General features: G+C 37.7%; 1 protein-coding gene and 1 long non-coding RNA gene across 5 annotated transcripts; one reads left to right on the top strand and one right to left on the bottom strand.

Moving 5' to 3' along the window:
- Positions 1-1,986: 1,986 nt before the first annotated feature.
- Positions 1,987-9,550, bottom strand: LOC133551102 (uncharacterized). Of its 4 annotated transcripts, none has more exons than XR_009806422.1 (6): positions 9,090-9,550; positions 5,326-5,536; positions 4,654-4,829; positions 4,335-4,576; positions 3,956-4,059; positions 1,987-2,237 (listed from the first exon to the last, which is right to left on the bottom strand). It is a non-coding gene; the product is annotated as an uncharacterized LOC133551102 (long non-coding RNA). The 4 variants fall into 4 exon arrangements; XR_009806420.1 differs by having other exon boundaries at positions 3,956-4,102; positions 4,197-4,576; XR_009806421.1 differs by lacking the exon at positions 4,335-4,576 and having other exon boundaries at positions 3,956-4,102; positions 9,090-9,545.
- LOC133551101 (dolichol-phosphate mannosyltransferase subunit 3-like) lies at positions 8,749-9,573 on the top strand. Its single transcript, XM_061897435.1, has 2 exons — positions 8,749-8,891; positions 9,108-9,573. The coding sequence occupies exon 2, from the start codon at positions 9,124-9,126 to the stop codon at positions 9,400-9,402; it is 279 nt and encodes a 92-aa protein (XP_061753419.1). The 5' UTR covers positions 8,749-8,891; positions 9,108-9,123; the 3' UTR covers positions 9,403-9,573.
- The last annotated feature ends 8,784 nt before the right edge of the window (positions 9,574-18,357 follow it).

Here is an 18,357-nt window from a genome sequence, read left to right on the forward strand (position 1 = left end):
AAAGCTAATATCCACATTTTAGCTTTCGGTTATAGATATAATGCAAATTAGCGTAATATCTTGTAACAGGGGGTGTCCAAACCTTTTCCACTGAGGTCTGCACTCTAAAAAAATGAAAGCATGCGTGGGCCATTTTAACATTTTTCATCTGCAAAGCTATTAGCGCCCCCCTCAACTTTGGTGAATGTTAAAGGTCCCTGGGAACCAAAAAGGGTGTCAGTCAATGAAGTGTTAAAATAAGTAATTCAAGTATTTTTTGATTTTTTTTAACACATATATATTTAAAATACAGGTTAAACGTTGGGACACACCTTTCTCATTCACAACACAACTGATGGGCCCAACCCCATTAATAAACCACGAAATTCCACTAATCAACCCTGATAGGGCACACCTGTGAAGTAAAAAACATTTAAGGTGAATAAGTCTTGAAGCTCATCAAGAGAATGCCAAGATTGTGCAAAGCAGTAATCAGAGCAAAGGATGGCTATTTTAAAGAAACTATATTATAAAACGAGTTTTCAGTTATTTCACCTTTTTTGTTAAGTACATAACTCAGCATGTTTTTGATGCTTTCAGTGACAATCTACAAGGTAAATAGTCATGAAAATAAAGAAAACGCATTGAATGAGATAGTGTGTCCAACATTTTGGCCTGTACTGTGTGTGTGTGTATATATATATATATATATATATATATATATATATATATATATATATATATATATATATATATATATATATATATATATATATATATATATATATATATATATTACACTCCTGGCCATGCACCATGTCATACATGTATTTAAATTCAACTGACCCACTTTCTTTTTTGCAGGCAACATACTTTAAGTTAAGAGTTCCAATAACACTGACTATTATCATGTTAAAGGCCTAATGAAATGAGATTTTCTTATTTAAACGGGGATTGCAGGTCCATTCTATGTGTCATACTTGATCATTTCACGATATTGCCATATTTTTGCTGAAAGGATTTAGTAGAGAACATTCACGATAAAGTTCGCAACTTTTGGTCGCTAAAAAAAAAGCCCTGCCTTTACCGGAAGTCGCAGACGATGACGTCACCCGTTAAGGGCTCCTCACATCCTCACATTGTTTTGAATGGGAGCCTCTAACAAAAAGAGCTATTCGGATCGAGAAAACGACAATTTCCCCATTAATTTGAGCGAGGATGAAAGATTCGTGTTGGAGGACATTGATAGTGACGGACTAGAAAAAATAAAAATAAAATAAGAAATCAAGTTAAAAAAAAGTGATTGCATTGGGACGGATTCAGATGTTTTTAGACACATTTACTAGGATAATTCTGTGAAATCCCTTATCTTTCTATTGTGTTTTTAGTGTTTTAGTGAGTTTAATAGTACCTGATAGTCGGAAGGGTGTATCCACGGGTGTCTTGAAGCCAGTGTCTGATGGAAGTCGACGGCAGCTGTATGTACGGCTCAAGCTCAGCTGATCTCTGGTAAGTGGCGACTTTTTACCACAATTTTCTCACCAAAAACTGCTGGTTGACATTTGGTCGGGATCCATGTTTGCTTGACCGCTCTGATCCATAGGAAAGCTTCACCTACAGGAAATTTAAACAAGCAATCACCGTGTGTTTGTGTGGCTAAAGGCTAAAGCTTCCCAACTAGATCTTTCTACTTTGACTTCTCCAATATTAATTGAACTAATTGCAAAAGACTCAGCAACACAGATGTCCAAAATACTGTGTAATTATGCGGTTAAAGCAGACGACTTTTAGCTGTGTGTGTGCGCAGCGCTAATATTTGCTTACAGTCCGTGACGTCACGCGTACACGTCATCATTCCGCAGCGTTTTCGACAAGAAACTCCCGGGAAATTTAAAATTGCAATTTAGTAAACTAAAAAGGCCGTATTGGCATGTGTTGCAATGTTAATATTTCATCATTGATATATAAACTATCCGACTGCGTGGTCGGTAGTAGTGGGTTTCAGTAGGCATTTAAAGCTTTCATTTATTAAAACTATACATACACAAATCAGGTGCCAACTTTAAATTGAAAGTACACTTTATCCACACATCTCGCAACCAGATAGAGAACATATTAGTGTCCTTCTTTTTCATTCTGTATAATCCCCTCATGCACTCCTTGTAGTCCAAGGCCTCCTGGTCTGGTCCATCAATGGCCACCTTACAACGGACATCCAAGTGCCTCTCCTTCAGTCTGTTGCGCAGAAGTGTCTTCACCTTAAACAAAACAAGTGATCATGCATTAAGTATTTTTGTATTTGTTCTAATACAGACATGAAGAATGATAGTGTTTTCAATCATATACAAACCCTGTTTCCATATGAGTTGGGAAATTGTGTTAGATGTAAATATAAACGGAATACAATGATTTGCAAATCCTTTTCAACCCATATTCAATTGAATGCACTACAAATACAAAATATTTGATGTTCAAACTCAAACATTATATATTATTTTGCAAATAATAATTAACTTAGAATTTCATGGCTGCAACACGTGCCAAAGTAGTTGGGAAAGGGCATGTTCACCACTGTGTTACATAACCTTTTCTTTTAACAACACTCAATAAACGTTTGGGAACTGAGGAAACTAATTGTTGAGCTTTGAAAGTGGAATTATTTTCCATTCTTGTTTTATGTAGAGCTTCAGTCGTTCAACAGTCCGGAGTCTCCGCTGTCGTATTTTACGCTTCATAATGCGCAACACATTTTTGATGGGAGACAGGTCTGGACTGCAGGCGGGCCAGGAAAGTACCTGCACTCTTTTTTTTTTTTTTTACAAAGTGACACGTGCTGAATGTGGCTTGGCATTGTCTTGCTGAAATAAGCAGGGGCGTCCATGAAAAAGACGGCGCTTAGATGGCAGCATATGTTGTTCAAAAACCTGTATGTACCTTTCAGCATTAATAGTGCCTTCACAGGTGTGTAAGTTACCCATGCCTTGGCCACTAATGCACCCCCATACCATCACAGATGTTGGCTTTTGAACTTTGCGTCGATAACAGTCTGGAAGGTTCGCTTCCCCTTTGGTCCGGATGACACGATGTTGAACATTTCCAAAAACAATTTCAAATGTGGACTCGTCAGACAACAGAACACTTTTCCACTTTGCATCAGTCCATCTTAGATGATCTCGGGCCCAGAAAAGCCGGAGGCGTTTCTGGATGTTGTTGATAAATGACTTTCGCTTTGCAGAGTAGAGCTTTGACTTGCACTTACAGGTGTAGCGACAAACAATATTTAGTGACAGTGGTTTTATGAAGTGTTCCTGAGCCCATGTGGTGATATCCTTTAGAGATTGATGTTGGTTTTTGATACAGTGTCGTCTGAGGAATCGAAGGTCACGGTCAATCAATGTTGGTTTCCGGCCATGCTGCTTTCGTGGAGTTATTTCTCCGGATTCTCTGAACATTTTGATGATATTATGGACCGTAGATGTTGAAATCCCTATATTTCATGCAATTTCACTTTGAGAAACGTTGTTCTTAAACTGTTTGACTATTTGCTCACACAGTTGTGGACAAAGGGGTGTACCTCGCCCCATCCTTTCTTGTGAAAGACTGAGCATTTTTTGGGAAGCTGTTTTTTTTATACCCAATCATGGCACCCGCCTGTTCCCAATTAGCCTGCACACCTGTGGGATGTTCCAAATAAGTGTTTGATGAGCATTCCTCAACTTTATCAGTATTTATTGCCACCTTTCCCAACTTCTTTGTCACGTGTTGCTGGCCTCAAATTCTAAAGTTAATGATTATTTGCAAAAATATCAGTTTGAACATCAAATATGTTGTCTTTGAAGCATATTCAACTGAATATGGGTTGAAAAGGATTTGCAAATCATTGTATTCCGTTTATATTTACATCCAACACAATTTCCCAACTCATATGGAAACGGGGTAAACATGAAGAATGATAGTGTTTTCAATCATATATTACAATTTTGAATGCAGAAAAGAGCCTCTCCATATCTGCAGTCTGGACAGAGGCTGTGAAGGCAATAGCAGCTGCAAGGCTATGGGTGGGATACGGCTCAGCAGATTCTGCAGATACAAGCCACAGAAGCACCTCTTTCAGGGATTTGGTCTGAATAAAAGTAGTGAAAACAAAGATGAATGCAAAATTATTCAGTAGAACCAAACTGTTGTGGTGGTGATACAGTTTATGTAAACTAATATACCGGTACTTGCAGTTTGATTTGGGAGAGTTCAAAAAGCCTCTCCATGTCCTTGAGACTGCTGATCCTACTACTGGAGGCCTGGTAGAACCAGAATATAGTTCCAAAAAGTCTGGCATATTTAGTGAGGTATTAAACTACCTTCAGCCCCTTAAAGCAGTCTGACACTGCCAGATTGAGACTGTGTGCCACGCAGTGGACAGTTATCAGCAGCGCCATCACTTGCAAAGGAGGCTAGCTTGTCGGTTGGCAGCATTTAGGCATCTTTGATGAGTCGCAGGATGCTGTCATACAGAGTTGCACCATCCCCAACAGACACTCTACCCAAATGTAGCACCCTGGTTTAGACTACAGTGCTTTCCACGTGGTTGGGTCATAAAAAGCTAAATATTTAGAAAAAAATCTTTCTTAGTTGAAGGAATTTTTAATACAATACATTTATAGTACAAAGTACTGTTACCTCACAACAAGACCCAGTTGCTTTGTGACAGAGATGTCGGTGGTCTTGTCACCCATTAATCCCTACACTGGGGATTTGGAGAACTCTGCCACCAACTGATCATCCAAAATGTAGCCAATGACCTCTACCATCTCATCAATTGTATGGCTGCTTGTGTATTTGGTGTTGGCACTGACCTTGGGGAAAACAGACAGTAATTAAGTTGGCCTACTTCATTTTTAAAACAATTGTGAAAAACATTGATTATACAAATATATAATAATATAACTAAATGAAAAATGTACATTCAAACCATCAAAATCCTGTCCTGCCTCTGATCCTCGCTATCACCAGTCCCTTGTGAACTACTTTCAGACCTGACAAAAATATCCTCATGTTGTCACCACCATGAATTATTACATTTTAACTGCCTGTTACATTAATTACTCTGCTCTGAAAAAACATAAACGTTACTTTGACACGGAGGAAACTTTTTTTTTTAAATAAACACAACATGCTTGTAATGTTCTCTTGGGATAACTCCTTTTAGTTGACCTTGCACCAGTCAATCCGTACCGTCATGAAACTCTACCTGATCCTATGTAAACCTCTAAGAAATTCTTCAATCAATCTATTATAATTAGTCAGTAAAGGTTGAAAACGAAGCTGACACTACTAGCTGTGTTCACTTACCAGAGACAAAATGTTCACAGCACAGTCTGTAGTTTTCTGTAGGAGTCGAGTGATCCCTCCGTATCATGCTCCGTATGGCAGAAATCCACTTGTCACTTATGCACAAAGTAGCGGGAAAAAACCCGATTTGATCCGTTTCTTCTTTGGTAGTTGCTTCAAGTCTTTATGGTGCACTGATGTCGATATAGCGCCTCCACAGTAGCCACTGCAACTGCAGTTAAAATACGTAGCTGTTAAAGAGGGACATCAATCGCTCAATCAACTTTACGCTGTGTTGAGCGATATCAATCGTTCTGGCTGGGGGGGCGGCACAAAATTAGCTGGAGGCGGCCGTCACGCAATCTTAAACGCAGGAAAAACCCCGTATATATACATACATATATACAGTCGCGATCAAAAGTTTGCATACACTTGTAAAGAAGATAATGTCATGTCTGTCTTGAGTTTCCAATGATTTATACAACTCTGTGATTGGAGCACATATTCATTCATGAAGTTTGATTCTTTTATGAACTTATTATGGGTCTACTGAAAATGTGACCAAATCTGCTGGGTCAAAAGTATACATACAGCAATGTTAATATTTGGTTACATGTCCCTTGGCAAGTTTCATTGCAATAAGGCACTTTTGGTAGCCACGCACAAGCTTCTGGTTGAATTTTTGGCCACTCCTCTAGGCAAAATTGGTTCAGTTAAGCTACATTTGTTGGTTTTCTGACATGGACTTGTTTCTTCAGCATTGTCCACACGTTTAAGTCAGGACTTTGGGAAGGCCATTCTAAAACCTTAATTTTAGCCTGATTTAGCCATTCCTTTACCACTTTTGACGTGTGTTTGGGGTCAAACACACGTCTGATGATTTTAGGTTGTCCTGAAAAATTTGGAGGTAATCCTAATTTTTCATTGCTCCATTTAAAGCACCAGTTCCATTGGCAGCAAAACAGGCCCAGAGCATAATACTACCACCACCATGCTTGACAGTGGGAAAGGTGTTCCTGGGATTAAAGGCTTCCCTTTTTGTCCTCCAAACATATTGCTGGGTATTGTGGTCAAACAGATACATTTTTATTTCATCTGACCACAGAAGTTTCCTCCAAAAGGTCTTATCTTTGTCCATGTGATGTCAGATGAAACAAAAATTAAGCTATTTGGCCACAATATCCAGCAATATGTTTGGAGGAGAAAAGTGTATGTAAACTTTTGATCGCGACTGTATATTTAGCGAGTATTCCGAGCCCAAGCGTCCACAAAGCACAAACATCATCTTAAAGCTCAGCTAAGCCAGGATGAAATGAAATGCAAATTTCCATCTTCATTTCCATTTCCCCAGTAGAATAAATGAGTACACTTGCAGCTTTGCACTTTTTTAAAGTATCCAACTCAACCACATAGACCTTGTAGAGGCGGTGAATTTTTATATTTATTTTGTAAAAGAAAGATCACCTGAATTTTATTTAAAAAATTATTCCAAGGTCAAATGAATCACAGTTTTTCATGCCTTAAGTTAAAAAGATGAGAAATTACTCATGTCGGTTCAATAAGGTCACACCAAACTTTCTGGAAATCCAGTTTAGATTTACCAACATGGAATTTATGAGTAAACCGACGAAAAAAGGCCTCAAAAAAGCAATTGAGCAAAAACACGCCTGAAGTCGGATGAAACAAAATTTGAGCTATTTTACCACAATACCCAGCAATATGTTTGGAGGATAAAAGGTAAGGCCTTCAATCCCAGGAACACCATTCCCACTGTCAAGCATGGTGGTGATAGTATTATGCTCTGGGCCTGTTTTGCAGCCAATAAAACTTCTGCTTTAAATGGGACAATGAAAAAGGAGGATTACCTCCAAATTCTTCAGGACAACCTAAAATCATCAGCCTGGAGGTTGGGTCTTAGGCGCAGTTGGGTGTTCCATCAGAACAATGAACCCAAACACATGTCAAAAGTGGTAAAGGAATGGCTAAATCAGGCTACAATGAAGGTTTTAGAATGGCCGTTCCGAAGTCCTGACTTAAAGGTGTGGACAATGCTGAAGAAACAAGTCCATGTCAGAAAAACAACAAATTTAGCTGAACTGCACCAACTTTGTCAAGAGGAGAGGTCAAAATGTAAGCAGACACTTGCCAAAAGCTTGTGGATGGCTACCAAAAGCCCCTTATTGCAGTAAAACTTGCCAAGGGACATGAAACCAAATATTAACTTTGCTGTATGTATCCTTTTGACCCAGCAGATTTGGTCACATTTTCAATAGAGCCGTAATAAATTCATAAAAGAACCAAACTTCATGAATGTTTTTTGTGACCAACAAGTATGTCCTCCAATCACTCTATCACAAAAAAAAATAAGAGTTGTAGAAATTATTGGAAACTCAAAACAGACATGACATTATGTTCTTTACAAGTGTATGTAAACTTTTGATCACGACTGTATATACATACATACACACAAACACACATATATATATATATATATTTATATATATATATGTGTGTGTATATATATAGATGTATATATATATATATACACATATTTATACATTGTATATATATATATGTATGTGTGTATATATATATATAGATGTATATATATATATATAGATATATATATATATATCTATATATATATATATATACATACATACATACATACACACATATTTATACATATATACATTTATATTTATACATATATACACACACACACACACACGCACGCACACACACACACACACACACACGCACGCACACACACACTATATCTGTTACATTCATGTTTTTGTTTTTGTTTTTTTGTTGTTGTTTGTTTTAAGCCCCCCCCACCACTTTTTTTTCAACCCTGCTTTTATGGCAAAAACACAAAAAAATTTAATATAAAATAAATGTGTTTTATTTTTTAGAATATGCTAAAGACCAGTAAAAAAAAAAAAAACTAGCTGCGGGAAGAAAAAGGTCTGACATTGACTTGTTTCTTCAGCATTGTCCACACGTTTAAGTCAGGACTTTGGGAAAGCCATTCTAAAACCTTAATTTTAGACTGATTTCGCCATTCCTTTACCACTTTTGACATGTGTTTGACCCCAAACACACGTCTGATGATTTCTGATGATTTATTTCATATTTTAACATTTGTCATTCTCTTTAGTTACCAATCATCAGTTGACTCCTGGTGTTTTGCATGTTGTGAATGTTGTCTGTCTATCTGTGTTGGCCCTGCGATGAAGTGGCGACTTGTCCAGGGTGTATCCCGCCTTCCACACGATTGTAGCTGAGATAGGCGCCAGCACCCCCCGCGACCCCAACAGGGAAAATGGATGGATGGTTATAAATGTGTATTAACAGCTGTGGGACTAAGGGGAAGGACATCTGTAAAATGCCTTGAGGCATTTATTCACTTCCCCCAATAAGCATCGTGTTCAAACTAATGTTAACTCTAGTGAATTTCTCCTCAAAAAGCTCCAATCTACGCCGGAACAGTCACACAGCACATTTAACTACATTCCCCATGATGCCTTTCTGTCTCTGACTTCATCTGTCCGCGCTAAACTGAGTTGGCCATCAGCAAAAAGGTAAACACATCGGTTTGTATTACTCCTTTTTTTTTAAAACCAACAACGAAATTTAACGCTAATTCAATTTTTTATTTTTGGTTTGTGGAGTTTTTTTTTGTTGTGCCATCGTCTATTGTTGCTGTTCCGCGTTTAAACGGATGTCCCCCGTCGCTATGCTAAGAGCTAAGCTAACTGTACTATGTGATTATGTGATACCTTTTTTGTGGACTTCAGGCCGGCTGCTGCCATCATGACCAAACTTCTGGAGTGGTTGTTCGGCGTTTCGGTCGTCTTGGCCGTCTGGGCGGTGGTGGCCTTCGACCTGTTGGACTTGGAAGTGCCGCGTCCTTACCGAGAGGTGGCTTGGCCCATGCCGCTGTACCTGCTTGTGTCCTTCGGCTGCTACTCCCTGGCCACGGTGGGCTTCCGGGTGGCCACTTTTAATGACTGTGACCAGGCTGCCGAGGAGCTCCAGAAGCAAATAAGAGAAGCTAAAGAGGACCTGAAGAGGAAAGGATTAAAGATGTAGAATAAAACAAACTATATATTTTTTGCAGACATCTGGACATGTACAGGACATGAGACTCTAAACAGCAATTTCAAATGTGATGTTGTTACCCATTTATCCATGAAATACCAAGTTATCTCATCCGAACATTCTTCTATCCTGATTCAGACATGATTAAATTATTTTTCTTGACCTTTTTTTTTTTTTTTAACTCCAGGCATGTAATTTTTCCGTCTAAAGTCGGAATTCCGTCTTTAAAGGCCTACTGAAATGAGATTTTCTTATTTAAACGGGGATAGCAAGTCCATTCTATGTGTCGTACTTGATCATTTCGCAATATTGCCATATTTTTGCTGAAATGATTTAGTAGAGAACATCGACGATAAAGTCCGCAACTTTTGGTGCTGACAAAAAAGCCCTGCCTTTACCGGAAGTCGCAGACGATGACGTCACAAGTGGGATGATTCCTCACATATTCACATTGATTTTAATGGGGGCCTCCAACAAAAAGTGTTATTCGGATCGAGAAAACGACAATTTCCCCATTAATTTGAGCGAGGATGAAAGATTTGTGTTCGAGGATATTGATAGCGACGGACTAGAAAAAAAAAAAATAAGTAAAAAAAAAAAACACGATTGCATTGGGATGGATTTGGATGTTTTTAGACACATTTACTAGGATAATTTTGGGAAATTCCTTATCTTTCTATTGTGTTGCTAGTGTTTTAGTGAGTTTAACAGTATCTGATAGTCAGAGGGGTGTCTTGACGCCAGTCTCTGAGGGAATTAGTCACGACAGAAGTTCCGCTGATCTCCGGTAAGAGGCGACTTTTTACCACAATTTTCTCACCTAAAACTGCCGGTCGACATGTAGTCGGGATCCATGTTCGCTTGACCGCTCTGATCCATAGTAAAGCTTCACCTCTGGGAATTTTAAACAATGAAACACCGTGTGTTTGTGTGGCTAAAGGCTACAGCTTCCCAACTCCATCTTTCTACTTTGACTTCTCCATTATTAATTGAACAAATTCCAAAATATTCAGCAACACAGATGTCCAGAATACTGTGTAATTATGCGATGAAAAGAAAAGACTTTTAGGCGCTATTGGTGCTGCGCTAATATGTCCCCTCCAACTCGGGATGTCACACGCACGCGTCATCATTCTGCGACGTTTTCAACCAGAAACTCCGCAGGAAATTTAAAATTGTAATTTAGTAAACTAAAAAGGCCGTATTGGCATGTGTTGCAATGTTAATATTTCAGCATTGATTTATAAACTATCAGACTGCGTGGTGGATAGTAGTGGGTTTCAGTAGGCCTTTAATTCTTCATTTTAGCTTCTGTTTTTTCGACGAAGAATATTTGTGAAATATTTCTTCAAACTTAAAATTCAAAAAAATTATTCTGGCAAATCTAGAAAATTTTTAGAATCAAATTTAAATCTTATTTCAAAGTCTTTTGATTTTTTTTTAAAAATTTTTGTTCTGGAAAATCTAGAAAAAATAATGATTTGTCTTTTTTAGAAATATAGCTTGGTCCAATTTGTTATATATTCTAACAAAATACAGATTGGATTTTAACCTATTTAAAACATGTCATCAAAATTTTAAAATTAATGTTAATCAGGAAAAATTACTAATGATGTTCCATTAATTATTTTATTTATTTTTTTCTAAAAGATTCGAATTAGCTAGTTTTTTTCTTCTTTTTTTCCGGTTGAATTTTGAATTTTAAAGAGTCAAAATTGAAGATAAACTATGTTTCAAAATGTAATTTTCTTTTTTTTTTCCTGTTTTCTCTCCTTTTAAACAGTTCAATTAAGTGTTTTTTCATCATTTATTCTCTACAAAAAACCTTCCGTAAAAGGAAAAAAAATGTACGACGGAATGACAGACAGAAATATCCATTGATATATATATATATATATATATATATATATATATATATATATATATATATATATATATATATATATATATTTTATCAAAGGTAAATTGAGCAAATTGGCTATTTCTGGCAATTTATTTAATTGTGTATCAAACTGGTAGCCCTCGGCATTAATCAATACCCAAGAAGTAGCTCTTGGTTTCAAAAAGGTTGGTTTTCCCTGGCGTAAAGTATAAAAGTATGGACATACACAGGTTACGTGGCATCATGCATGGTACATTCTGTCCACATTCCTACATATTACACCCACCTGGAAACATAACTTTCCACCTATGGAGTGGAACGAAGTTACGCAATTGCAACAGAAAAAAAGTGATTTAGTGGATGGGAATCAGATAGACTTCAGTAAAATTTGACAAGTCGGTTGCATAACCAATGTTGGGAAAGTTACTCAATACATACTACAGTCTATGGTTATCATTTTTAAGACAATTCTAATATGGACTCTTGTGGTATGCTACTACTGTGAAGTGGACTGAAGCAATATTTATTTATTTTTTTACTAACTCAAATACTTGCATATTAAACTCACAAAAAAAAGACAAGAATGCATGCAAATGGGGCGGCATAGCTCGGTTGGTAGAGTGGCCGTGCCAGCAACTTGAGGGTTGCAGGTTCGATTCCCGCTTCCGCCATCCTAGTCACTGCCGTTGTGTCCTTGGGCAAGGCACTTTACCCACCTGCTTCCAGTGCCACCCACACTGGTTTAGATGCAACATAGATATTGGGTTTCACTATGTAAAGCGCTTTGAGTCACTAGAAAAAAGCGCTATATAAATATAATACAATTCACATGTATTTTTTACTGTCTTTGACACAATTTTGTCAGCTTCCCAAAAACCGCAAACAAAAAAAGATCATAAATTCATATTTTTCGCCACTTTGAACAAGTCCATTAAAAATACTTCAGGCTGAAATATACTAAATATGATAGATCAAATATATTTTGCAAGATTTTAGGCTTTAAATGCCTACTGAAACCCACTACTACCCACCACGCAGTCTGATAGTTTATATATCAATGATGAAATATTAACATTGCAACACATGCCAATACGGCCTTTTTAGTTTACTAAATTGCAATTTTAAATTTCCAGGGAGTTTCTTATTGAAAACGTCGCGTAATGATGACGTGTACGCGTGACGTCACGGACTGTAAGGAAATATGAGCGCTGCACACACACACAGCTAAAAGTCATCTGCTTTAACGGCATAATTACACAGTATTTTGGAGATCTGTGTTGCTGAATCTTTTGCAATTTGTTCAATTAATATTGGAGAAGTCAAAGTAGAAAGATGGAGTTGGGAAGCTTTAGCCTTTAGCCACACAAACACACGGTGATTCCTTGTTTAAAATTCCCGGAGGTGAAACTTTACTATGGATCAGAGCGGTCAAGCGAACATAGATTTTTTTGTAGTCCGTCGCTATCAATATCCTCAAACACTAATCTTTCATCCTCGCTCAAATTAATGGGGAAATTGTTGTTTTCTCGGTCCGAATAGCTGGTTTTTTTTTAGGCTCCCATTAAAAACAATGTGAGGATGTGAGGAGCCATCAACGGGTGACGTCATCGTCTGCGACTTCCGGTAAAGGCAGAGCTTTTCTGTTAGCGACCAAAAGTTGCGAACTTTATCGTGGATGTTCTCTACTAAATCCTTTCAGCAAAAATATGGCAATATCGAGAAATGATCAAGTATGACAATTCTAATCTCATTTCAGTAGGCCTTTAAAGACAAGGATGACTACATATGTATGTAAAATGTTCATGTTTCAACTGCTATTTTATTTTTTCCACAGTGTTGGATGTTTTTTTTTTTAAACTGCAAACAAAATAAAAATCCCACTTTCAATGCATCCATCTAAACTTCTTCAGGCTTAAATATACTTTAATATATTTTGGAGGGTTAAGCCTAGCTGGGATATTAACATACATAACGCATACCAACCACATTGGGTTGAGTTTTTTTCTTGCCCTGATGTGGCTTGTGCAGCCCTTTGAGACACTCGTGATTTAGGGCTATATAAATAAGCTTTGATTGATTAATTGACAATTAATTGACGATTTATATCAAGCATTTTTAAATATTTTCTAAAACGTCAGTTTTTTTAAAAGACAAAATTGATCAGCTTTTTAAAAACTGCAATTACAAAAAACATTACATTTGACAATTTATTTCTACACTGTCAGATTTTTTTATTTTTTTTTCCAAGTCTAAACATATTAGCTTTCCAAAAAAAATCAGGAAAATATAGTAATTTTTTTCATTATATTAAATATTTAATTACAACTGAAAATGGATGTGGAGCATTTTTAAGTTATCTAGAGTTTCAGTGTTTTGTAAAGACAAAAAGATCAGTTTTCCAAAAACTGCAACAAAAAATGATGATGAGTCCATCTTTTAAAATGACTTTAGTCTGAAACACACACACATATAAATATATATATATATATATATATATATATATATATATATATATATATATATATATATATAAAATATATTTTTGAGGGTTTTAGCCCTTTCAGACTAAGATGTTTACATAACTCATAACTATTCAAAATGAGCTCTCCAAATATTTCAGGAAAAAATATAATCGTTTTTGTTCTTAATTTTATTAAATTTTTTAACTACAATTGACAATGAATTTAATGCATTTATATTTTTTCTACACAGTCATACTTTTTCAAACAGCAACATAAAAACCGACTAAACGAGATCATCTTTAACAATTACCAAATTGCTAAAGTGTACAAAGCTTTCCAAAAACGTTTCAGGAATACTTTCTTTATGTAATTAAATATTCAGTAACAATAGACAATTTATGTAATGCATTTTTTTTCCAACTGTGTGATTTTGTTGTCACAGAAAAATGTCAGCTTCCCAAAAACTGCAACACAAAAAGACTTAACTGAACAAGTAAACGTTTTAAAACTACTTAATGCTGAAATGTTCAAATTTAAATTTCTACATATACAATTTGCTTTAGGCCATTTATTCTATTTTTTATTAATGTTTTACAGTGTTATATTTGGTCTTTTTTTTTTTAATTTTTCCAAATTTTTGGGAATTTTTTTATTTATTTATTGTATTAAACAGACTATTAATTTAATGCTTTTTTTTTCTACAGATTTTTTTTTTAAAGAAAAAAATTATTGATTCCAAAAACCGCAACACCAAAAAAAAAAAATAACTAAACGAGCGCATCTTTTAAAACGACTTAATTCGGAGAAATATAAATATCAAAATTTATACAGATAGTTTATTTCAGGCTTTTTATTTCCTTTGTTTTAAATTTATATTTCACACCATCAGATTGGATTTAAGAACAAAAAAAATGTAATACTTCCAAAAATTTCAGGAAAAATATAACTTTTTTTGTTTGATTGAATTGACAATTGATTTAATGTTTGTTTTTTGTTTTTAAATTCTGTGTCAGATTTTTGTTGTTTTAAGACGAAAATATGAGCTTCCCAAAAACTGAAAAAATAAAATAAAATAAATAAAAATAAAAAACGACTAAATGAGTCCATCTTGCGTGGCGCAGTGGGAGAGTGGCCGTGCGCAACCCGAGGGGCCCTGGTTCAAATCCCACCTAGTACCAACCTCGTCACGTCCGTTGTGTCCTGAGCAAGACACTTCACCCTTGCTCCTGATGGGTGCTGGTTGGCGCCTTGCATGGCAGCTCCCTCCATCAGTGTGTGAATGTGTGTGTGAATGGGTAAATGTGGAAGTAGTGTCAAAGCGCTTTGAGTACCTTGAAGGTAGAAAAGCGCTATACAAGTACAACCCATTTATCATTTATCTTTCAAAACTACTTCAGACTGACGTATCCCTACCTAAATGTATACATATGGAATTTATTTCAGGCTTTTTAATTTATTCATTTAAACTATATTTTACACTGCTAAGATTAGGAAAAAAAAAAGCTTTTTTCTAATTGTAAAAATTTTTAAACGCTTTCCCCCCCCCCTACAGTTTTTTGGAGTAAAAATATTATCTCCTCAAAAACTGGAACAACAAAAACTAGTCCGTCTTTTAAAAGTACTTCATACTGATGTATCCGTACCTCAATTTATACATATAGAATATATTTCAGGCTTTTTAATGTATTCCTTTAAATTATATTTTACACTCTTGTGATTAGAAATAAAAAAGGAAACAATGTCAGTGTTTTTTTTTTCTAATTAATTATTTTTTTAATGAAAATTGATATAATGTTTTTTTTTTTTTCTACAGTGTCAGATTTTTGGGGAAACAAAAATATTTGCTCCCAAAAACATGCAACAAAAAAAATGAGTCCGTCTTTTATGAGTGCGTCTTTTAAAACTACTTCAAACGCATGTTTCCGCACCATATGGAATTTATTTCAGGCTTTTTAATTTATTCCTTTAAATTACATTTTACACTGTTATTATTGAGGGGGGGAAGCAAACAATGTTAGCTTTCCAAAAATTTCAGGAAAAATCCAGTGTTTTTATTTTATTTTATTTTTTAAATTTGATTTAATGATTTTTTTCTTCAATTTTTTGGAGACAAAAAATATTAGCTCCCCAAAAACAGCAACAAAAAATTAGTCCTTCTTTTAAAACTACTTCAAACGCATGTTCCCGCACCAAATGGAATTTATTTCAGGCTTTTAAATTTTTTCCTTTAAATTACATTTTACACTGTTATTATTGGGGGGGAAAAGCAAACAATGTTAGCTTTCCAAAAATTTCAGGAAAAATCCAGTGTTTTTATTTTATTTTATTTTTTTAATTTGATTTAATGTTTTTTTTCTTCAATTTTTTGGAGACAAAAAATATTAGCTCCCCAAAAACAGCAACAAAAAAATTAGTCCTTCTTTTAAAACTACTTCCGCTCCTCAATTTATACATATAGAATTTATTTCAGGCTTTTTAATTAATTCCTTTAAATTACATTTTTGACTGTTACGATTGAGAAAAAAAAAGCAAACAATGTCAGCTTTCCAAAAATTTCAGGAAAAATCTAGTGTTTTTATTTAATTTTTATTTGAAAATTGATGTATTGTTTTTTTTCTTCTACAGTGTCAGATTTTTTGGAGACAAAAATATTTGCTCCCAAAAACCTGCAACAAAAAAATGAGTCGGTCTTTTTAAAGTACTTTAAACGGATGTTTCCGCACCTCAATTTATACATATGGAATTTATTTCAGGCTTTTTAATGTATTAATTTAAATCTCCTCTCTGAGCTGCAACCTTACCGTGGTAGAGGAGTTTGCGTGTCCCAATGATCCTAGGAGCTATGTTGTCCGGGGGCATAAAGCCCCCTGGCAGGGTCTCCCAAGGCAAACAGGTTCTAGGTGAGGGATCAGACAAAGAGCAGCTCGAAGACCTTTATGAAGATGAAAAACCATGGACCCAGATTTCCCTCGCCCGGACGCGGGTCACCGGGGCCCCCCTCTGGAGCCAGGCCCGGAGGTGGGGCACGATGGCGAGCGCCTGGTGGCCGGGCCTGCTCCCATGGGGCCCGGCCGGGCACAGCCCGAAGAGGCAACGTGGGTCACCCCTCCAATGGGCTCACCACCCATAGGAGGGGCCATAGAGGTCGGGTGCATTGTGAGCTGGGCGACAGCCGAAGGCAGGGCACTTGGCGGTCCGATCCTCGGCTACAGAAGCTAGCTCTTGGGACGTGGAACGTCACGTCACTGGGGGGGAAAGAGCCTGAGCTAGTGCGCGAAGTCGAGAAATTCCGGCTGGATATAGTCGGACTCACTTCGACGCACAGCAAGGGCTCTGGAACCACTTCTCTCGAGAGGGATTGGACCCTCTTCCACTCTGGCGTTGCCGGCAGTGAGAGGCGACGGGCTGGGGTGGCAATTCTTGTTTCCCCCCGGCTCAAAGCCTGTACGTTGGAGTTCAACCCGGTGGACGAAAGGGTAGCCTCCCTCCGCCTTCGGGTGGGGGGACGGGTCTTGACTGTTGTTTGTGCTTATGCACCAAACGGCAGTTCAGAGTACCCACCCTTTTTGGGAACACTCGAGGGAGTACTGGAAAGTGCTCCCCCGGGTGATTCCCTTGTCCTACTGGGAGACTTCAACGCTCACGTTGGCAACGACAGTGAAACCTGGAGAGGCGTGATTGGGAAGAATGGCCGCCCGGATCTGAACCCGAGTGGTGTTTTGTTATTGGACTTTTGTGCTCGTCACGGATTGTCCATAACAAACACCATGTTCAAACATAAGGGTGTCCATATGTGCACTTGGCACCAGGACACCCTAGGCCGCAGTTCCATGATCGACTTTGTAGTTGTGTCATCGGATTTGCGGCCTCATGTTTTGGACACTCGGGTGAAGAGAGGGGCGGAGCTTTCTACCGATCACCACCTGGTGGTGAGTTGGCTGCGATGGTGGGGGAGGATGCCGGACAGACCTGGGAGGCCCAAACGCATTGTGAGGGTCTGCTGGGAACGTCTGGCAGAGTCTCCTGTCAGACAAAGTTTCAATTCCCACCTCCGGAAGAACTTTGAACATGTCACGAGGGAGGTGCTGGACATTGAGTCCGAGTGGACCATGTTCCGCACCTCTATTGTCGAGGCGGCAGATCGGAGCTGTGGCCGCAAGGTAGTTGGTGCCTGTCGGGGCGGCAATCCTAAAACCCCTTGGTGGACACCAGCGGTGAGGGATGCCGTCAAGCTGAAGAAGGAGTCCTATCGGGTCCTTTTGGCTCATAGGACTCCGGAGGCAGTGGACAGGTACCGACAGGCCAAGCGGTGTGCAGCTTCAGCGGTCGCGAAGGCAAAAACTCGGACATGGGAAGAGTTCGGGGAAGCCATGGAAAACGACTTCCGGACGGCTTCGAAGCGATTCTGGACCACCGTCCGCCGCCTCAGGAAGGGGAAACAGTGCACTATCAACACCGTGTATGGTGCGGATGGTGTTCTGCTGACCTCGACTGCGGATGTTGTGGATAGGTGGAAGGAATACTTCGAAGACCTCCTCAATCCCACCAACACGTCTTCCTATGAGGAAGCAGTGCCTGGGGAATCAGTGGTGGACTCTCCTA

This window comes from Nerophis ophidion, linkage group LG04, assembly GCF_033978795.1.
Source record: "Nerophis ophidion isolate RoL-2023_Sa linkage group LG04, RoL_Noph_v1.0, whole genome shotgun sequence".
Taxonomy (NCBI): Eukaryota; Metazoa; Chordata; class Actinopteri; order Syngnathiformes; family Syngnathidae; genus Nerophis; species Nerophis ophidion.